Source organism: Perissodus microlepis, chromosome 10, assembly GCF_051167445.1.
Source record: "Perissodus microlepis isolate ML-2025 ecotype Zambia chromosome 10, ASM5116744v1, whole genome shotgun sequence".
Classification (NCBI taxonomy): domain Eukaryota; kingdom Metazoa; phylum Chordata; class Actinopteri; order Cichliformes; family Cichlidae; genus Perissodus; species Perissodus microlepis.
The window spans coordinates 20,076,316-20,094,884 of record NC_140470.1 but is presented as its reverse complement, the minus strand read 5'-3'; the positions used below and the strand labels follow the sequence as shown (position 1 = coordinate 20,094,884).

The 18,569-nt window shown below is 40.8% G+C and overlaps 2 protein-coding genes across 3 annotated transcripts; one reads left to right on the top strand and one right to left on the bottom strand.

The window, feature by feature from the left end:
* The first annotated feature begins 21 nt into the window (after window positions 1–21).
* LOC146379375 (uncharacterized) lies at window positions 22–4,643 on the top strand. Its single transcript, XM_084940603.1, has 6 exons — window positions 22–270; window positions 830–1,021; window positions 1,119–1,233; window positions 2,499–2,571; window positions 2,758–2,849; window positions 3,216–4,643. The coding sequence occupies exons 2-6, from the start codon at window positions 830–832 to the stop codon at window positions 4,454–4,456; spliced, it is 1,713 nt and encodes a 570-aa protein (XP_084796729.1). The 5' UTR covers window positions 22–270; the 3' UTR covers window positions 4,457–4,643.
* Window positions 4,644–4,730: 87 nt separating this feature from the next.
* On the bottom strand, window positions 4,731–18,528 carry dpp3 (dipeptidyl-peptidase 3). 2 transcript variants are annotated; one of them, XM_084940593.1, is made up of 19 exons: window positions 18,356–18,528; window positions 14,089–14,247; window positions 13,787–13,931; window positions 13,579–13,668; window positions 13,189–13,326; window positions 12,832–12,906; window positions 12,611–12,701; window positions 12,380–12,510; window positions 11,481–11,611; window positions 11,190–11,248; window positions 10,367–10,561; window positions 10,172–10,284; window positions 9,979–10,071; window positions 9,710–9,772; window positions 9,471–9,595; window positions 8,722–8,842; window positions 8,300–8,479; window positions 7,698–7,860; window positions 4,731–6,703 (listed from the first exon to the last, which is right to left on the bottom strand). In XM_084940593.1, exons 1-19 carry the CDS (start codon window positions 18,514–18,516, stop codon window positions 6,561–6,563), a joined length of 2,376 nt encoding a protein of 791 aa, XP_084796719.1. In that variant the 5' UTR covers window positions 18,517–18,528; the 3' UTR covers window positions 4,731–6,560. The 2 variants fall into 2 exon arrangements, with proteins under 2 accessions (XP_084796719.1, XP_084796720.1); XM_084940594.1 differs by lacking the exon at window positions 18,356–18,528 and adding an exon at window positions 18,066–18,310.
* Between the last annotated feature and the right edge of the window lie 41 nt (window positions 18,529–18,569).

Genomic DNA, 18,569 nt, shown 5'->3' with positions numbered 1-18,569 from the left:
ACTCAAGTCTTATGTGGATCTAGAACACGTGAGTCTGACGTCATGATGACTTGACTTGACTCCAGGTGAGATCAGGTGGGTTAGGAGGAGGAGCAAAAGAAGGCATCTTCAGATCGGAGAGCACGCGTCATGACAGGCCAGAGTGAAAGAGAAGTAAACTTCCCATCGTAGTAAAAAAAAAAAAAAAAAAGCTGGTGGAAGAACACGAAGCATGCCATCATAAAGTGGATCCGGAGGTGGAAAAGGAAGGAGAAGAATCGGAGCAAAGAGGTAGTAAAACAGTTTGAGTTGGTTGTTTAAAAATAAGATGAGCGTGCTGTGACACACAATTACATGACTGTAGCGCTAGAAGCCTGCGTACAGCGCAGTTTGCGGAGGAAATGTGCAAGTTTTAGAGGAATGTACTTCGTGCGGGTCCAGACAGAAGTTGACATGTATAGGCTGCGGTCAGATTCAGCCCATTGATGTGTTCATATTAAGAAGGATAAGTGTGTCAGTTTGACATTTGCTCCTTTTTTACTTAACATCTAATGACTGTTGTGGCGTTTGTGTTTGCTGTCGGTGTGTCTGTAATTTAAAGATGTTCACCATAGGTTGCTATTTTATTTAAGCTCTGTCTGAGCTGCTGTGCTTTACCAAGTCTGGACTTGCCGGTCCAATCCAGTCAGATTTATGGTACAGGTGTGTGTCTCTGTTTGTGTGCAGCAGTCTCACCCGTCTTTCTGTCATGACTGGGGTCCAGAAGGATGCCATAACCACGTGTAGCATTATGAGACTGCATGGTGATTTGGAGCACATTAACTATGTTGTTGTATGCATATGTGTTTAGATGGCACAGCAAGAAGAACCCCTGTACGATTTCCCAGAGCCCACCCAAGTATCGGAGCGCAAGCTGAGGGGTCAGGGTTCCCTGAAAAACATCAGTGTACTGGATCGTCTCCTGCTTACAGTGCCCGTCTGGCTCCAGCTATCAATCAACCCAGCCACAGCACTGCACATACTGCAGAGGGAGCCTCCCGGGGTCTGAGACACAGACATAACACACATCCACATTTCCTCTCCTACCTTTTCTTATGCACTCCCAGTTGCGTTCAGTAATCAGTTGTGTTGTCTTGCAGACGTTCCTGGTGCGAAAGTCTCGCACGTCCCAAAGAAACGTGCTCTGTGTGCGTTTGACGGATGACAGCGTGCCATCGTTTGTTCAGCAGTTTGGTATCAGAGAGGAGCAAGGCAGTAAGCGCATTACCTCAACACTTGGTAGTCTTTGGAAGAGTCTACTCACACTTTAGGAAAGCATCTTAACGTTTAATAGAGTGCTGTGAAAAAGTTATTTAGCTTCTTCCTTATTTCTTTTATTCTTTTTGCATATGTGCCATACTTATGTTAGATCATCGAGCAAATGTTAATATTAGACAAAGTAAATACAAAATGCAGTTTTTGATTAGATAATTTCATTAATTAAGGGATCAAAGATGGGAAGAAATGTTATTATATAGAGAATTTTCAAGTTTGAATGGTCTGCCATGGTATGACATTTTTGCCCAGTCACTTTCTTATTGATGAATCATGAACACTGAGGCAAGTGAGGCCTGCAGGTCTTTTGATGTTCTTTTGTGACCTCTTGGATGAGTCGTCGATGTGCTCTTGGAGTAATGTTAGTCAGCTGGCCACTCCTGGGAAGGTTCACCACTGTTTACTCCATATGTGGATAATAGCTCTCACTGTGGTTTGGTGGAGTCTCAAAGCACCAAACAAAGTCACTGATAGAAGTCAGTGACTTTGTTTCTCAGCTTTTCTTGAGTGTCTTTATATCATGGCATGATCTGTTGCTTTTTGAGATCTTTCAGCCCACATCACTTTGTCAGACAGGTTCGATTTAATTTATTTCCTGATCCAGCAGGTCGGGCAGTAATCATGCCTGGGAGTGGCTTGTAAAATTGAGCAAAAAAAAAAAAAAAAAAAAGTGGTTAATCACAGTTAATTTCTCATTTAACAAGGAGAAGCACCAACACCGTACTCGTGTGCTGGATATAAATGTAAATCAGCATTTTCTTTAATTATATTATTTTGGCTAGGTATTATATACACCATTTGCTTGGTTTTTACTTTATTATTTATTGCAACAAATAAAAATTTAAAAAATACACACACACAGACCATGATGAGTGCAGTGTTGTCAGCAATTCTATGAGTCTTATTTAACCTAGCTTTAAAATCTTTTCATTCTGAAGATGCCGTAATTAAATATCAGACAGCTTTAAATCTACACTACAACTACACTGCACACTATCATTTCTGTAGTATTACACGGTACTTACACAAATACTAGAATTCAGATCAAAGCAAAGATGCCTTTCATTGTCTTCTTTTAAAGTAATACTCCAGGCCAAAGACCCAATATTCTACTCAATAATTCCTCAGATAAACTGTATTATTAATACCAGCCAGCGTTCCCTCGCACTAAACATCCCTGACATTTGAATTTTCTTCATCCGCAGCTCTGTCTCTGGACACTTCAGCCATCAGCTTTCCAGACCTTCCAAGACTAATTTCCTTTTACTGTGTTAGCAGGTAAAATGTTGCCTTCCTCATTCTCTGTTTCCTTAGTGGTTCTTTAGTATAATTTTGATTCTTTAACCTTGCTCAAGTCCTATTACGTTGTCATCACTTCTTCCACATGAATCCATTCCAATATCTGTTTATGTGCAAGAACTAATGCAGATCTTTTTAATCTCTGCGGCGCATGTTTCTTTTCAGAGATGTGCTACCATTCCCTCTGGAGCTTCCTGACGCAATAGCGAGGGCATCATCGCACAAAGAGCTCGAGTCTATCTCACACATGGGAATAGGTTGGTCATTTCATTTTTTCCCCTGATAGAAGATTTTGTAAGCATGCTCAACTTCAAATACTTTGATCTTCCAGGATTTATTTAAGCACATCATTAATTATGTCTCAGCCGCAGGTTAGCAAGCAGGCACTGGGGGAAGTTTGTGTGTAGGTTTTCTGTCCTCTGTTTACTTAATTCTTTTATGTATAAAATGTGAATTTAATAAAAAAAATAATAAATCAATAGTAAATTACTGTCACAATGATGTTGAATTTATGCAGCTTATAAAATGTTTACTCAAAATAAATCACTGTTCGCATCAGAATCACAGTAAATTTTGGTTATGATGAACTTGTTAAAATAACCAAAACTTTTTTTGGTGTGTAGAGTTTTGGAATTCCCACCTAAATGTCCGTGGGCCACGGGAGACACCTAAGCCCCGCAAAGCTAAGGAGAAGAAGCGAGATGTTGCAACCTCCGCCCTGCCTAAGTCTGCACTGCAGTCAAGCTCTGCAGCTCCGTCTGACTCAGCTCCACAGCCAGACTCAGACAACCAGCATAAATCTGCACCTGACTCAGATGCTGCCGCCCAGAAATCGTCTCTAAATTCCACCTTGTTCCACGAGTTTTGCCCGATCACGACGCGTAGTCCCTTAGAGCTGGACTGTGGCTCTGGGCTGGGCGCTCTCTGTTTCATCAACCCTCTTTTCCTGCAGTCTCAGAGCACTTTATCCAGACGGCGCATGTTCAAGCACAGCCTCAAAGTCCGGGTTTCAACAGAGACATCGACCATGCTGTCGCCCCCGCTTGCTCCACCACCTCCGCCACCTTTAATGCCAAAAACCAAGGGGAGGCGTAAAGCCCAGAAGAGCGGACAGGACACAGTCGAGCTGAGAAAAGGCCAAACTGCTCAAGACGGCCATACCCAGCCGGTGACGCAAAACAATCCCAGCGGTGGTCAACCGCAGCCTTCATCAGCAATTCCTCAGATCCAGCCAGGGATGCAGGAGCAGCAGATGGAAGCACGCCAAAGTAAAGAGGGAGTGAAAGAAGAGGAGGCTACTGCCCAGCCACCAGCAATAAAGGAGCATCTCCCAGATGACTCAGACTACATGAAACCCTGTCCAACAATCAGTTTCCCCAATTGTGCCTCACTGTCTAAGCCACCTCTTTTCCCCAAAATGTTCCAATCCCCCTCTCGTGACTCTCCCAGTGCTTCTCCCTCTCTTTCCCCTTATCAGTCCCCATCTGTATCTCCCAAGATGCACATTTCTCTCTCCCCTAATGACTCACCGAGCCTTTCTCCCTCCCATTCGCCTTATCAGTCCCCATCTCTTTCTCCTAAGGTCCCCTACTCTCTCTCTCCCTTCATCTCCCAACCCTTCTCTCCGTTGATAGAGCTGGCCAGCGATACATACTCCACTCCTTCAACACCGGATCAGTTGAGATCAGACAGTGAAGCTGAAGAGAAGGAGGAAGCACAAGTGATCGAAAACAAGGATGGAGAATACAAAGGAGATCAGCACAAAAAGATGGAAAAGGTTGACTTGGTGTTACAAATGAATGCTGCTTCTGTAAACGATAGGGAGAGCTGCAGTACTGAAGAAACAGCAGAAACTCCTGATTAGGGCTGGGTATCGTCACTGATTTCTAGAATTGATTCGATCCAGATTCACAGGGTCCTGAATCGATTCGATCCGCGATTTGATTCTATTCGATTTGAATCTGGGAAATTTTGCCTCAGACAGTCAGAAATATTGTAATTCAGATCAGTACATTGACATATTTTTGTATCTATAAAAGGAAGGCTGACACTTTCCAGACTTTATCAAAGGTGTGAGCGTCACAGCAGAGGCCTTTGTGTCAAAGTAGCTGAAGATAAAACACAGAAAAACATGAAGGTGATTTTCCTGGCCTGGGATTTTATAAAAATATTCCACAGTACATCAAAAACGAAAGAAAACCATTAATCAACATATGAACATTACCTCTAAAGTTACAGCAGTTTTATTAGAGACACGGCCAAGCGTTTTGCATTTTGTATAATTTTAAAAAATTTAAATTTGTTCAGAAGCCTATTGAACGGCAGAAATTAGGTTTTCTTTTCGGAAGTAAAAGGAAAAAAAAAAAAAAAAAAAAAAAAAAAACGTCTGACAGCGCTGTAAATAACCGTAGACTTGTACGTAACAAGCAAGCGAATAATGCAGAAAACAGATTTCGGGGATAGATGGGGAAATTGTTCTTGAAGTACACTGAGAAAGAGAGAGAGAGCTGTGCATGAAGTGTGATTTTTATCGTGGTGGAAGCAAAACAGCAAAAGTCAGAGAATTCATGACAATGTTTATATGAAGCGTAGTTTGGATCTTCTTTTGCTGCTGGTTCGGTCAATATTGTTTGGAGAGAGATCAAACTAACAGCTTTAGAATCAGCGTAAAAAGGGCGTAAACACAAAGCGCGGACCTGCCGAAACATCAGAATCAGCGAGCTGTCGGCTTTCAGCCTCGACAGTGTCCGTGCCGTCGGTGAGAAAGGCGACATCTCACTGATTCTGATCCGTCAGCGGGTCCGCGCTTTGTGTTTACGTCTTTGTGCAGAAGCAGTGTACCTGCTCTCATTTACTGTTTTAGATGTTTGGTGGTTGTTGAAATTTTGTGAGGTTTCACCTGAGATTCTGGAATTTTGGGCAAAATACATTTATATATAAAAAAAAAAAAAAATCGATTCAGGATTTTAATGAATCGATATCACGTTATCCAAGCCAGAATCGATTTTAATCGATGAATCGATTATTAAAACCCACCCCTACTCCTGATACATCCGACAAACAGGGCGATGGTACAAAAGCATCTAACGAGCAAACAGCTTAAACTGCCTTTCAATCATATTACTAATCCCTGGGATTACTTCAGAATGCCAGTAGTTTCTTCAGGGTGACTCTTTATTAACGTGTAGTAAAAGTGAGTTTATGAAAATGAAACCTGCTATGATTCTGGAAGGAAAGAAAAAAAATACCACCCAGATCTTATCAAATTGATTTTTTTTTTTTTTTTTTTAATTTGTTCAGAGTCAACATCAAAAATACTTACTAGTCCAACTCACCAGAAAGAGGAATAACACTAATCCAATATGCCTTAATACCAAACTGGGCAAAAAAAACCCCGAAGTATTACTTTGCCTTACAGTCAACATTAAGTTGTCACTGGAGCTAGTTAACAGTCTAAACCTCTCAAGTCATTAACACAGAAATGGCCATAAAACTAAAAAGGACCAGCTGTGAAGACTGTAAAATCTGTAGCCATGAGTTGACTGTAAAAAAGTATTCACTTCAATCACTTTGAGTTACCATAAAGATTTGTAAAAGCATTTCTTTCAATGCTTTAACTGTTTAAGTGTCAGGGTTACATTGGTTTAGTTCTTACTTCTCGTTAGAAAAGTGTTTGCCAAAGACATCTGCAAGAGTGATGAGCTATTAATAATCATCTCACTCACACTGTGTCTGACAATTGTCATCAGAAACAGACCTGACACTGAACCAGAGTGCTTAAGAATCCGTTGGTGCTTGAAAAGTTGTGGCTGCTCTGGTTCTATGGCTTTATTGGATGTGAGAAAGAATCATTTTGCTATTGCATACAGTTGCAAAGAAAAAAAAAAAAAAAAAAAAAAAAAAAAAAAATCTGATTTCTGTTGGTACTTTTTGGAAATTGCAAAGCAGATTCTCCCTCCCTCCACACATCAACACCAGCAGGGAGCGTCTTGTTTGCTCAGCTCCAGCAGGCCGGACTCCAGCTGCTCTGCATCGTCTTGGAAGCGCTCGGTAAAGGAACGAATCAAACCTGCTGCGCCGCCTTCGTATTCCACCAGCTCAACACTATCCCCTGGAAATCAAACACACACAGACTGAATGATTAACTCTGGCAGAACAGAGCTAATTCACTTGTTTGTATGCTTGTATAACTGTTGTCTGTCACAACAACAAGTTGAACAGTTAATATATTTTTAATGCCATTTGATTTGATATACCTTTATTAGTCCCACAAGGGGAAATTTCATAAAGCTGCCGACCTATTGCACGCAATGGCGGCGCCATCTTACCCTCCGACCATAAGACAGGTCAGAGAGGTATATTTGTACAATTGTTAATATTTCTATGCGAGGATGAAGCAGTGCCATTACAGGTTTGACACGTGGTCTTTAAGCAAACTCCAGAAAGGTATTTTTGGAAGCTTCCAAATAAAACTTGGATATAGAGAAGCGTAATCATCCTTTCCATTCATTACCTCACAATACTATATTCATCAGACTTAACATTTTGGGATCTGTAAAATCATGATTTCTCCTTTTTTCAACTGAAAATAATGCAGACATTGAACTCAATCAAGTCAATATGTTTTATCCAACCAGATAAGTTTATATCACAAGTTTTTTGCTGCAAAATGAGATCAACTCTGTCACTAAAAGCTGCCATAAGACCATCTATCAGTCTGTAATTGAAAGGGGAGATAAGCTGGCAAATGCATTCAACCCGTTTCTGATAAATCAGTCCAAGTCAGACTGTGAATGTTTCCAGAACGCTTGCCGTCTATCAGCCAACCTGTGCAATTGCCTTGCGATCAGTTGCAATTGGTAACAGAATGTCCAAAAATAAATAAATAAAAATCACATTCTGAGCCCTCTTGTTTGCAGTATTCCAATAGTGTTTTAAAATTGATACCTTATTACCATGCAAATTATGGCGATACTATGCTGTTTCGTTTCCCCCAATCCCAACCCTAATCATCACATGCTTATGGAAGTGAAAACAGCTAGACCGGTTATCAAACAAATAAATAAATCAGACAGCACCCTGTTAAAACAGAGTCATTTACATACCGCTGATTCTTGTGTTGGCTTGAACAAACATCTTGCGAGCCTCCTTCCTCAGCAGCACCGTCTCGCGCAGGCGCAAAAAGTTGTGAGCGCCAGTGTCGCTTACGGTGGAGTAGTTGTCATAGAAAGCCCTGCCTCCTTCCACGTCTGCCGTCGACTTAAAGACCTACAAATCAGTTTACAAACTGTGGATTCAGCTTAACAGCATACTGAGTGAAATCAACAGAAAGACACAATAAAGCTTAGATGATGGCTTAGAGTAAACTTAGGTGGAAAGTTTGGATCAATCTAGTTGCAAAACAAGTTACAAAAGCTTGACTCATTTCATTGTTTTGTTCAACCCTCAAACTAAAATCCTAACTATAAGTTACTGCAAAAGTAAATAATACACAAATTCACATTTGCCATGGTGCACACAATTAAGTTTAATATATATTTTTTTTAAACAAAACACTCAACTGCTATTCAAAATTGTTGCTGCTTAATTTTCTGCTTCTTTGATTTTAATACAAAAACAAGGGTAGTGTAGTGGTGCATGTAGTTGTCAAATCGATTCTAGTGAATTATTCTATTTTGTATCCATTGATTGGAGAAGTATTGATTACCTGCAGTTTACAAAGGAACCTATGGATGGCGTTCTTGCCCACGGTGGGGATCTTGCTTCGGTCCAGTGTAATTCGTGCATCGGGCTTGCCATCTTCTCCCGTTACTTCCTCCAGGCCCACCAGGCCCTCTCCAGCCTCCAGCAGCACGCGTAGGATGACGAATCGAGCCTGCATGTGAGCCTGACGCAAACACATAACGCCACATACATTTGACATACTGTCTAACAAACAAACTGAAATTTACCATCAGCTTATTTATAAAAATGACACAGACGTATCGAGCTGAGGCTGTAAGAAACACATAGTCAACGTTCTGTATGCTTGATTGTAGAAACTGTTCAGCTAATACTTTGCAACTTTGAAGAAGAAGTGAAAAGAGGCCACTAGTAAGAGGAAAACTGCTCAGTGAGCAGACACATTACCTGTCTCCAGCTCTTGCTCTCAGGTGTGTAGAACTCCAGGCCCAGCAGTCCCGCTCTGACCATGCTGAGCCAGTTTATGTACACCACATCATCTGCATCCTGACCCTCATGGCCAAAAATACTGGCACAGAAACACATGGATGTAAACACACCGACCCCACAGAGCATCAGCCACACTCTTGAACATACATAATGACCACTCCCTCCAACCCACTTACATATATTTAACAAAAAAAAAAACAAAAAAAAAAAAAACCCATCCATGTCCACAAACTGGAGTAAGACTGAAAAATATCTGTAAAAAAGTGGACTGAAGAGCTGCTTAAAGTTTCCAAACATCCAAATAAAGTGAGCACTATTTCACTTGGCTCTGGAGTTTGTTTTTTTTAATATTCATTACATATTTAAATAGATTGAAAGCCTTTGTTTTTGTTCTTGGATCCCACAAATATTTTCCCAGCTGCAAAAATCTGTCAGTTTATGGAAATTTGAGGGAGACTTTTCAATCCAAATGTGACTTTTATTTTCTTATTTATACAGTTTGATCTCCTTTTTATTTTTACTTTATGTGCAATATTTGCTTCTCTACATGAAATATTGAGGAGGTGCTGAGCCTAAGAATTTCACTGCTGGGAGTGATTGTTACCTGTAGACACCAATAAGAAAACTTTTTGGTTAAGGTGGGATGTGTAAGTTAGTTTAACATATATAACACATATTTATTATAAGATACAGTGTGCAGGACATACCTGAGCACTTGTTTGTTGAGGCACAAATAGAGTCCGACACACTCAGCGCGGCATTCTTCATAAGAAGAAGCAATCGTGGAGAACTTACTGTCCCAGGTCTCGCTGCCCCGATACCAGCTGGACACCTGAAACGCATGTTCACACATTAAGTCTTTTATTCAGCAACTGAAAACTAAAGCATGAAAATGGCCATTAGATTTTAAAACCAAACCGAAAGGTGCACACAAAAACAAACTCACCGGTTCACCGGTCTCTGGGTTGATCACCTTACTTTGGTCAAAGTTAAACTTGCCCTTGTCATCCTATGGATGGAGATTGAGGACACAAACTAGATTTATTCACTGATTTTTTATTTTATTTTATTTTATTTTTTTTAATTTATTTATTTATTTATTTATTTTTTAAATTGTCCAGAAAAAAAAAAAAAAAAAATCATTAAATGAAACATTTTACAAAGAGGAACGGACTATATCTGCTGCTCTTAACACACCACAGGAAGTAAACAGACCTGGACAAACAGCTTTCCACTCCCATGACCCAGAAGCTCGTGAAGTCCAACCTGCACTTCGAACGATGGGCCCTTCCATTTGATAAACAAATCCTGGAGAAAACAGAAGAATCAGGAGAATGTATTATTACACAGGTGTGTGAATGGAAAACAGAGATGGTGTTTAAGAGAATCAGAAAAATGTGTAAAATACCTTGTCCCCCTCCTCCAGGAAGGTCAGTTTTTCTTTTTGCGTTGCATAGGCTACAGCCAGCACGTTACCAAGCGACACGTTTTTAAAGCCCTCTGTCTGTCTGATGTCATCGTCTATATAAAAACAAACATGCTCAATGCTGTAATTAAGCTGGACTCAGCTGTTTGACAGTGTCAGAGATTTCTGCGCACGTACAGTTGGGGATGTTGATGCCAGCTGGTATTCCACTCCCAGCGAAGGTGAGAACGTCCAGTGAGGTGAAGTCCGGTTTAAGGAACGTATCCTTCTCAAACTCCTGTGGCCAAGGCAACTCAGGAAGCAAGACTTCTGCTGAACTCACCAGTTTGGCGAAACGCTCACTCATCGCCTTGTTCACAACGGCCACAAAACCTAAAACAGCATGACGCAATAAACTCAGGAAACCACGTAATTTTTTAATGCTCATTTCCAGGTCTGTATTTTTATTTTTCGACTCTACTGGAGTAGTTTTGCATGACTCACAGCTTAAATTGTTATTCATCCGTCCCTTGGTGCACACACTCAGATTTTCCACCGTTTCAAACAAGCTTTTTTTAGCTCCCTTCCCCCTCCCTTTAACACAAATTTTTGCTGATCGGCATGTGCCTGAAATAACCATATAAGGGATCGCCACTCTCACTGACATCACACAGAGCCAAGAGTAGGTTGGGAGAGAAAAGAAAAAAAAAAAAAAATCCTTATCAGTCTCAAACTGATAAGGATTCATGGACACTTGGACATATGCTGCCCAAATTAGATCCAGCATTTCAACAGTAGTACTAAACAACATCCTTTACAGTGCGTGTTCATTTAAAGACCACAGGCTGCAATTACTATTGGGGCAAAACACAGAAATGTATCCAGTGGAGATGCTAAGTCCATCTACTTAAGTAAGCTCGGCCAACCAGCAGGAAATAAAACCCAAAGAGACCCATAAGATCACAGCTTGCACAACAATAGTCATGACAGTATCGCTCTTCTTCATCAGCTTGGCACTTACCTTCAAACTCTCCTCTGGAGCCAAATGGGTCTCTGTAGCTCTCGATGAAACCTATATAACTGAGAGGAAGCAAGACGGGGAGGAAATGAAGGGATAATAAGGAGTAGAGTGAAGAGCGGTATTCATTCACAGTGCAAAGATCAGAATGAGTTTTATGGGGAAGTAAATAGGCAGGAAATATAATAAATCAATTTCACTGTGCAGCAGAATTTAAACGGTGCTAAAACAGTCCCTCTCTAAAATTCATCGGGGATCTCATAAACGTACTGTGCTGCTGATTAGTGGACTCACCTCTCCACAATCGGCCCCTTGTCTTTAATCCAGTAGCGCGAACCCTCTTTATGTGCGTCAATGGAGCCTAAGGTGAAGCTGCGTGTGTACTCCTCAAGCATCTTCCTCTGGTTCTCATTGGCAGCATAGGCCTGCAAGACATTCACAAACAAATTCTCTTTTAACAGGGGTTGGGCAGGGCACTTTGTCACACTTGCAACTAGTGCAAAATGCTGCGGCACGATTTTTAACTGGCAGAAGGAAATTTGACCACATCACTCCGATTTTGGCCTCTCTACATTGGATTCTAATTGAATTTAGGATCCGTTTTAAAGTCCTTTTATTGGTTTTTAAATCTCTAAATGGTCTGGCACCTGTTTATTTGTCTGACTAATGAAGCCCCACGTCCCCATTCGTTCCCTTCGGTCAGCTGAGCAGTTGTTGCTTTCGGTCCCAAAGTCACGGCTGAAACTTAGAGGAGACCGAGTGTTCTCTGTTGCAGCGCCGATGCTTTGGAATAACCTTCCTCTCCATATTAGACAGGCTACATCAGTGCCAGTTTTTAAGTCCTTATTAAAATCCTATTTTTATTCCCTGGCTTTTAACTCTGTGGGTAACTGACATTTTTATTAATTTTATTGCTACGTCTGGTTTCTGCTATTTTATTACTATATTTATATTTGTATTGTACAACACTTTGGTTTACCAGGTGTGTTTTTAAAGTGCTATATAAATAAATGATGATGATGAACAAAACAAAACTTATTTTATAACTAGAACTCTGACAGAAACATTTTTTGGTTCACTCAATCTTCTCGTAAAGACAATTACTGATATTTTACTAACCCAACTTTATGTTTTAGATTTAAATGATAAAACTGGTATTCATGTAAGCTCCACTGCATTCTTAGCCGTCTCACCTGTGCTTTTTCAAGATAATAGCAGACTTTTTCCATGACACTGCTATAGTCTCCCCTCTTCACAGTGAACTCTTTGTCTTCAAAGCTGAAGCTGCCACAGCAGGACTCGCACTCCCCATCCACTGCGCAGTCTGTGAACCAATTATTTATTTATTTTCATTAATATATATTGAAATACTTTTTGCATGCCATTTTCCCCCTTTGTTTTGGCTTTTTTAACTGCAGTTTGACCTTTTTGCACAGCTGAAGCCAAGCGGACCTCATAGCAGGTTTTCCCTCCATCTTCCTTCTTAAACAGACGCGTGTTGTAGGCAGACAATTTCTAGAAACAAGCGACAAGAATAAACTGAGTAAGACTCAAAGGCAGATGAAAAACACATTTATTATAAGAAGGAGATTAAAAGAGATAAAAGAAACAATAAAATATTTATTTTAGATGTGAATTTGCTTACTTTTGAGTCGAGGAACTTCTGAGCCAGCTCAGCATCCTCCAGGCAGCAGTTTCCTGAGAAATAGGTGGTAATTCCCTGAAGCAAACAAAACAAATCGAGTCAATGAGCCATGCATCCTCTCACAGGGAACAAGCATATTTACTGCTTTCCTAAAAGGCAGATAAAATCTCAGAATTAAGGGGGGGGGGAAAAGAAGAAGAAGAAGAAGTCAAAATAAAACCAAAGAGAACAAAACTTTTGCAGCTGAGGCCAAAACCATTTGTCACATTTCTCCCATCTACGAAAACCACTGGCTATTTAATCAAAATTGTTAACCAGCCAGCCTGCACTTTGCTTTAAATGATTAAAAGATCTCACCTTGTCGCCCAGCCCCAGCTGTTTCTGTCTGTTTTCCAGCGAGTAGAGGAGACAGGAGCAGCTGTCCCACAGAGCCTCCATCTCAGCCGGCTGCTCCTGAAAGGCCTGGCTGGCCCAAACCAGCGCTTTCAGCTTGTCCTAGTGTTCATGCCACAGATGCAGACAGCTTAAAAGGCAGCAGCATTGTTTTCAATGATAAACACATCAGATTACACTATATCAGGCACACTTGTTCTGAACACCACTGATATTTTTCAGGTTTCTAAAGTTACATTTCGTTAGCTTCGTGTTTACACTCTACGAAGCTGCTTTTACAGTTGTCCTCAACCTATAATCTGGTTAAAAAGTATCTAAACTGGATTGACAACTCTTACTGCAGGCCTTTTTTACCTTAGGCAGATTTGGGATGAACTTTGTGTCTCCAAAAGACTTGTAGTTGCCCATGTTTGCATACAGACCTGCTGCATACACCAGAAAGGCCTGAATATCATAAACGAGAAAACATCGAAGAAACATTTTTATATGGCTGCAGCCGTTTGTGGATGAAAGCTTGTTTTAGAAAGAAATGAAACGGCAGAGAGACGGCGAGGCCGTGTACCTGATACTCCTCAGAGCTGAGCCCAGCTGCTGTGGTGACCTGTTCCAGCTGTGCAGGCGTTTGCTTCCTGAAGATTCTCTGCAGCAAGACAAAGATGTTTGCAGACTCGGGGGATGTCTGCAGCAGTACTACCAGACCGCCATACCTAAGACAAATGTTCAAACAGATGTATTTACATTTGTTATTTTTAAAACCAGCAGGACGCAAATTTTAAATAACCTGAAGTCTTTTGTTGTTTCAAGAAGGTGAAACATGTAATTTCAGAGTGTTGACATTCTCACATCTTTGCATTAGTAACATACCAAGATGCGCGTGACAGGTAGTGGGCGTACATCTTCTCCTGAGGTGAAAGCAAACGAAAGGCCTCGCTGCAGTCGAGTGCGGAAATTCCAATGTCATTTGGGAGGTAGTACTGGGAGTCCACCATCTTGAGTCTGAACGTTAACACTGGCGATAAGGTACTGTATTAAAATAGCAGGGAAGGAAAGTGGGGAACATGTTAGGAGGAAATGTGGGACAACAAGATAAGTGGTGCTTCAAGTTAGAACCTACAACTTTCTTTTTTTTTTAAACCGTGGGTATTTGCACACCTGTCTCTGTCAGGCAGGATACGCAGTGTAGAACAGCTTGTGTACGATACAAACACACTGATATTTACTTGCAACAGTCCTACAGATACTAGAATGACTTCTATGTATAATTATTTTAAGAGTCTTTTTAAGAGTTTGTTTATAATTCTGTATATAGAAGATAAAATCTTGAATAATCATCAAGTATAGCTTTGATCTTAAACTGTTTGGGTTTGCCAGCTTCTTGTTCTTCCTCTTTTGGTTGGTCCCTTTAGGGGTCACCACCAGGTCATCTCACCTAATATCTAGCATCCTCCTCTACCACACCAATCCTTGAACTTCTTCTGTGGTTGTCTTCTTTTTCTCCTCCCTTTGCAGCTCCATATTCAACATCCTTTGTCCATTATATCCACTATCCCTCCTCTGCGCATGTCCAAAACATCTCAGCCTTGTCTCTCTAACTTTGTCTCCTAACTGGTGACAGTTAGGATGGATAAGTTCAGAAATGAACTTATCCATCCTAAGAGGTGAGGGTGGGGTGGTGGATAGGTGTGGAAAGGGGGGAGACGAAGGGGATGGGTGTGTGTCTTTATGTAAAACTGATGTCTGTGTGTAGTGATGCGCGAATCATGAACGAATCGTTCAATACTCGAGAATCACTTTACTGACTCATGATTCACAAGCCCAACTGACTCATCCCTGTTCCTGTTAGCAACAATGTATCTAGCTTATAATTAAAATTGTGGAGAAAAACACAACATCCAGTATCGTAACAAAAAAAAATTTCTGCTCTGAACTGGAAGAAAAAACCCTGAGTAGAAGCTCACATCAAGAAAATAGCTCCTCGGTTCACAGTAGCATCGCTCTGCTAACATGCTAACAGCACATTTGAGCTACTCACCCCCTCCCTTCCTGTGCTGAATCATAGAGCGAACGAATCACTCACTCACCCCCTCCTTCCTGTGCTGAATCGTAAGCCTAAGCGAATCACTCAGGACTCACTAACCCCCTACCTCCTGTGCTGAATCGTAAGCGTGAGCGAATCACTAAGGACTCGCTCACCCCCTCCCTCCTGTGCTGAATCATAGAGGAACGAATCACTCACTCACTAACCCCCTCCCTCCTGTGCTGAATCGTAAGCGAATCACTCAGGACTTGCTCACCCCCTCCCTCCTGGCTCACAGCTTCTTCTTCTTGGTTGGCAACCAATGTTAAGGCGCATTACCGCCCCCTGGCTCACAGCTCAGTGGACATTTACATGAGAAAATATATATTTAACACATTTAAGGAAAATGCTAATAAAATAAAAAATAAAAATATATTAAAATAAAATAAAATAAATGTTTATTAAGCAATTTGATAGGAAATTGCTTAATTTTAGAAATGTTTTTGCTCTATAAAATAGTTGTTTTCTTTTAGAATCATTCATCTTAGCAGTAGGATTTACATGAAAAGAGAAACAAATTAAGTTTGAGTGAAAATGTACATTTTTTGCACTCTCTGGTCGACTGACTCAGTGAACCAAATGACTCAAAAAACTCGATTCACTTTGGTGAGTGACTCATTAAAACTCTATTCAGTAAAAAGAATCAAATTGACCATCACTATCTGTGTGTCCCCTTCCATTTTAATATCCATCCGATTTTCAGTCATACTCATCTTTTTACACATCATACGCTCACACACCAACACATACACCGAACATTTCTCTGTCAACGCAGAGGGCACATGGTTGCCATTGAGATCTGTAGCCTTGGGTCTTCAGGCCCCCAAAAACTTCTCTTTGGCTTGTTGGTTGCGTTATTGCAGTTTCTTGCCATCATTATCAAGTACATTATCATGACACACGTGCACATTTGGGCAACCCACTGCTTTTCTACATGTGCTCTGTCACCTCTTTATAGTTCTCTTATTTTCTCCCCCTCTCTTTTTTCTTTCTGTCTTTTCCCCTGCCTGTTAGCTCTGACATTGATATATTTTGGAACTGCTGTGAAAAATAATAGTATTAATAATAATAATAGAAATTAATAAATAGATAAAGGAAGAAGAAAAATGAACAAGCAGCCTATGGAGCAGGGGTGGGGGAACTTCAGGCCTTGATCCAACATAGCTGATTTAAATGGCTAAATTACCTCCTCAACATGTCTTGAAGTTCTCCAGAAGCCTGGTAATGAACTAATCATTTGACTCAGGTGTGTTGACCCAGGGTCCTATCTAACACAGCACGACACTGGCCCTTGAGGCCTGGAGTTCCCCAACCCTGCTATAGAGAGTCTACAGAGCTCCTCAAGCAAACATGTTTGTCACAAGAATATATTTAGATCATAAATTTGATTGCAAATGCTGCCAGGCCGGACAGGTTTAAAAAAAATAAATAAATAAAAGACATACCAGGTCTCACTCTTGCACATCTTCCCTTTCAGTTTTGCTGCTATCCTTTTGTCACAAATTATTCCAGGCACTCATCTCCACCACTCCAAGCTCAACCCTGCCTGCACTTGCTTCTTGACCCCTCTTGTGCACAGTTCGTCCCTTTAACATCTTTACTGCCTCTACTTCATGCATCTTCACTGTTAAAAGTGCTTCCTTGTCATTCACACACACACACACGTATTCTTGTCTTGCTTCAAAAACTTTCATTACTCTTGTCTCCAGAACATACTTCCACCTCTCCAGTCTCTCTTCCACCTGCTCTATATTCTCACTGCAGCCCCCAAAGCTGGAGACTCTCATCTGACCTCATCTGTCAGCCTGCCCATCAATGCTGCAAACAAGAAAGGGCTCAGATCTCTGATGTAATTCCACCCCCACCTTAAAATCATCTGTCACCCCTACCACACCTCACTTACCTCACGTCCTTCACCACCCTCACATTCTTGTCTGCCACTCCTGAATTCCTATCCAGTACTATAGTTGCTCTCTTGGTACCCTAATATACTCAGATTTTCAGTTTGCAATAAAACACAAAAGGACTTCACCTAATGATTATAGTTCCCAAATAAGTTTTTAATGATTCTTAGAAATTAACACTAATTCTTTAATAGATTGCCCTGTTTACATATTTTTTAATATACTTCAATTGGGAGCTGTAGTGGTTAAAATAGAGCATAGTACAGTGGCAAGTAAATGAATTTAAGATAAGCTAAGCTTTATTGACATTGTAAGCACAAGCGTACAAAGAAACTGGAATTACATGAATTGAAGTGTGGTTATATTTCATATAAATATATTTCGGAGAAGCAGTAAAGAGAGAAGCTTTTGTGACAACAGGCGCTGATCGTCCAGTGAACCTTGACTTGCAGGACCGTGGCACAGATTCAAAATCAGTTAATATTACTCGAGCCTGTTTTATTTTCCGTTTCACTTTCCCCCCAAAAAAACTACAGTAACTGATATGAAGAGAAGCGTCTACACACGAAAATAAATCCTGATTGTGTCTCTTTTAAAATCAGCAGCCTACTATCACCAACACAACGATAGTACGTGTCTGAATTAAGTATGAATACAGAGGCTACAGCTAACTGAATAACGTTAGCTTCCTGAGTGCATGCTAAGACGGCTGCATTTAAAGACTCGGCGACTTCTGTAAACAAAACAATTAATCACAAAATGTGCAAGTCATTAATCGGTATGACTGTCTGCTAACTGATACACAAGTGAGATAAATATAAATATAAATAAAGGTAAAAGTCAACTCAAAAACTCGTTACCTTGATTCCGTTATAGCGCTGAGCGAATGTCAAATTGCAGTCTCACGCTGCACACTTCCTATATTCATTCAACGAGAGAATCAGCCCTCAGCCAATCAGAGGTTATATATCGTGGCCGATGGAAACTTTAGCCAATCACTGAGCAGCTATGCCGAGCTTTTTAACGCGTTTCACATTGTGAATTTGAACAAGATTAAGTTTGAAGAACACCGCCGTTAACCACAGCAGGTAGGTTCAGGAAATGCTAACAAGAAACAGACTATAGCAGTCAGATAAGTGTGTATATGTACCAAAGTCTTCGAAAGGGTAGAGCACATGACGAGGTGGCCGAGTGGTTAAGGCGATGGACTGCTAATCCATTGTGCTCTGCACGCGTGGGTTCGAATCCCATCCTCGTCGGTCTCATTTTACAAGCACGAAAAATTTTGAACATTGTTCGTCCCTGATACATTCTCGCTTAATGCTGCTAAACATGAGTTATTCAGTCGCACAACCGGAACATCG

Excerpts from the sequence above, each read along its gene's own strand:
- LOC146379375 (XM_084940603.1), top strand. The coding sequence starts at position 830 with ATGGCACAGCAAGAAGAACCCCTGTACGATTTCCCAGAGCCCACCCAA. Across the intron at positions 1,022-1,118 it reads TGCAGAGGGAGCCTCCCGGG|ACGTTCCTGGTGCGAAAGTC; the intron begins GTCTGAGACACA and ends GTTGTCTTGCAG. Across the intron at positions 2,850-3,215 it reads TATCTCACACATGGGAATAG|AGTTTTGGAATTCCCACCTA; the intron begins GTTGGTCATTTC and ends TTTGGTGTGTAG.
- dpp3 (XM_084940593.1), bottom strand. The coding sequence starts at position 18,516 with ATGTATCAGGGACGAACAATGTTCAAAATTTTTCGTGCTTGTAAAATG. Across the intron at positions 12,702-12,831 it reads AGAAGTTCCTCGACTCAAAA|AAATTGTCTGCCTACAACAC; the intron begins GTAAGCAAATTC and ends GCTTGTTTCTAG. Across the intron at positions 11,612-12,379 it reads ATTATCTTGAAAAAGCACAG|GCCTATGCTGCCAATGAGAA; the intron begins GTGAGACGGCTA and ends AATGTCTTGCAG.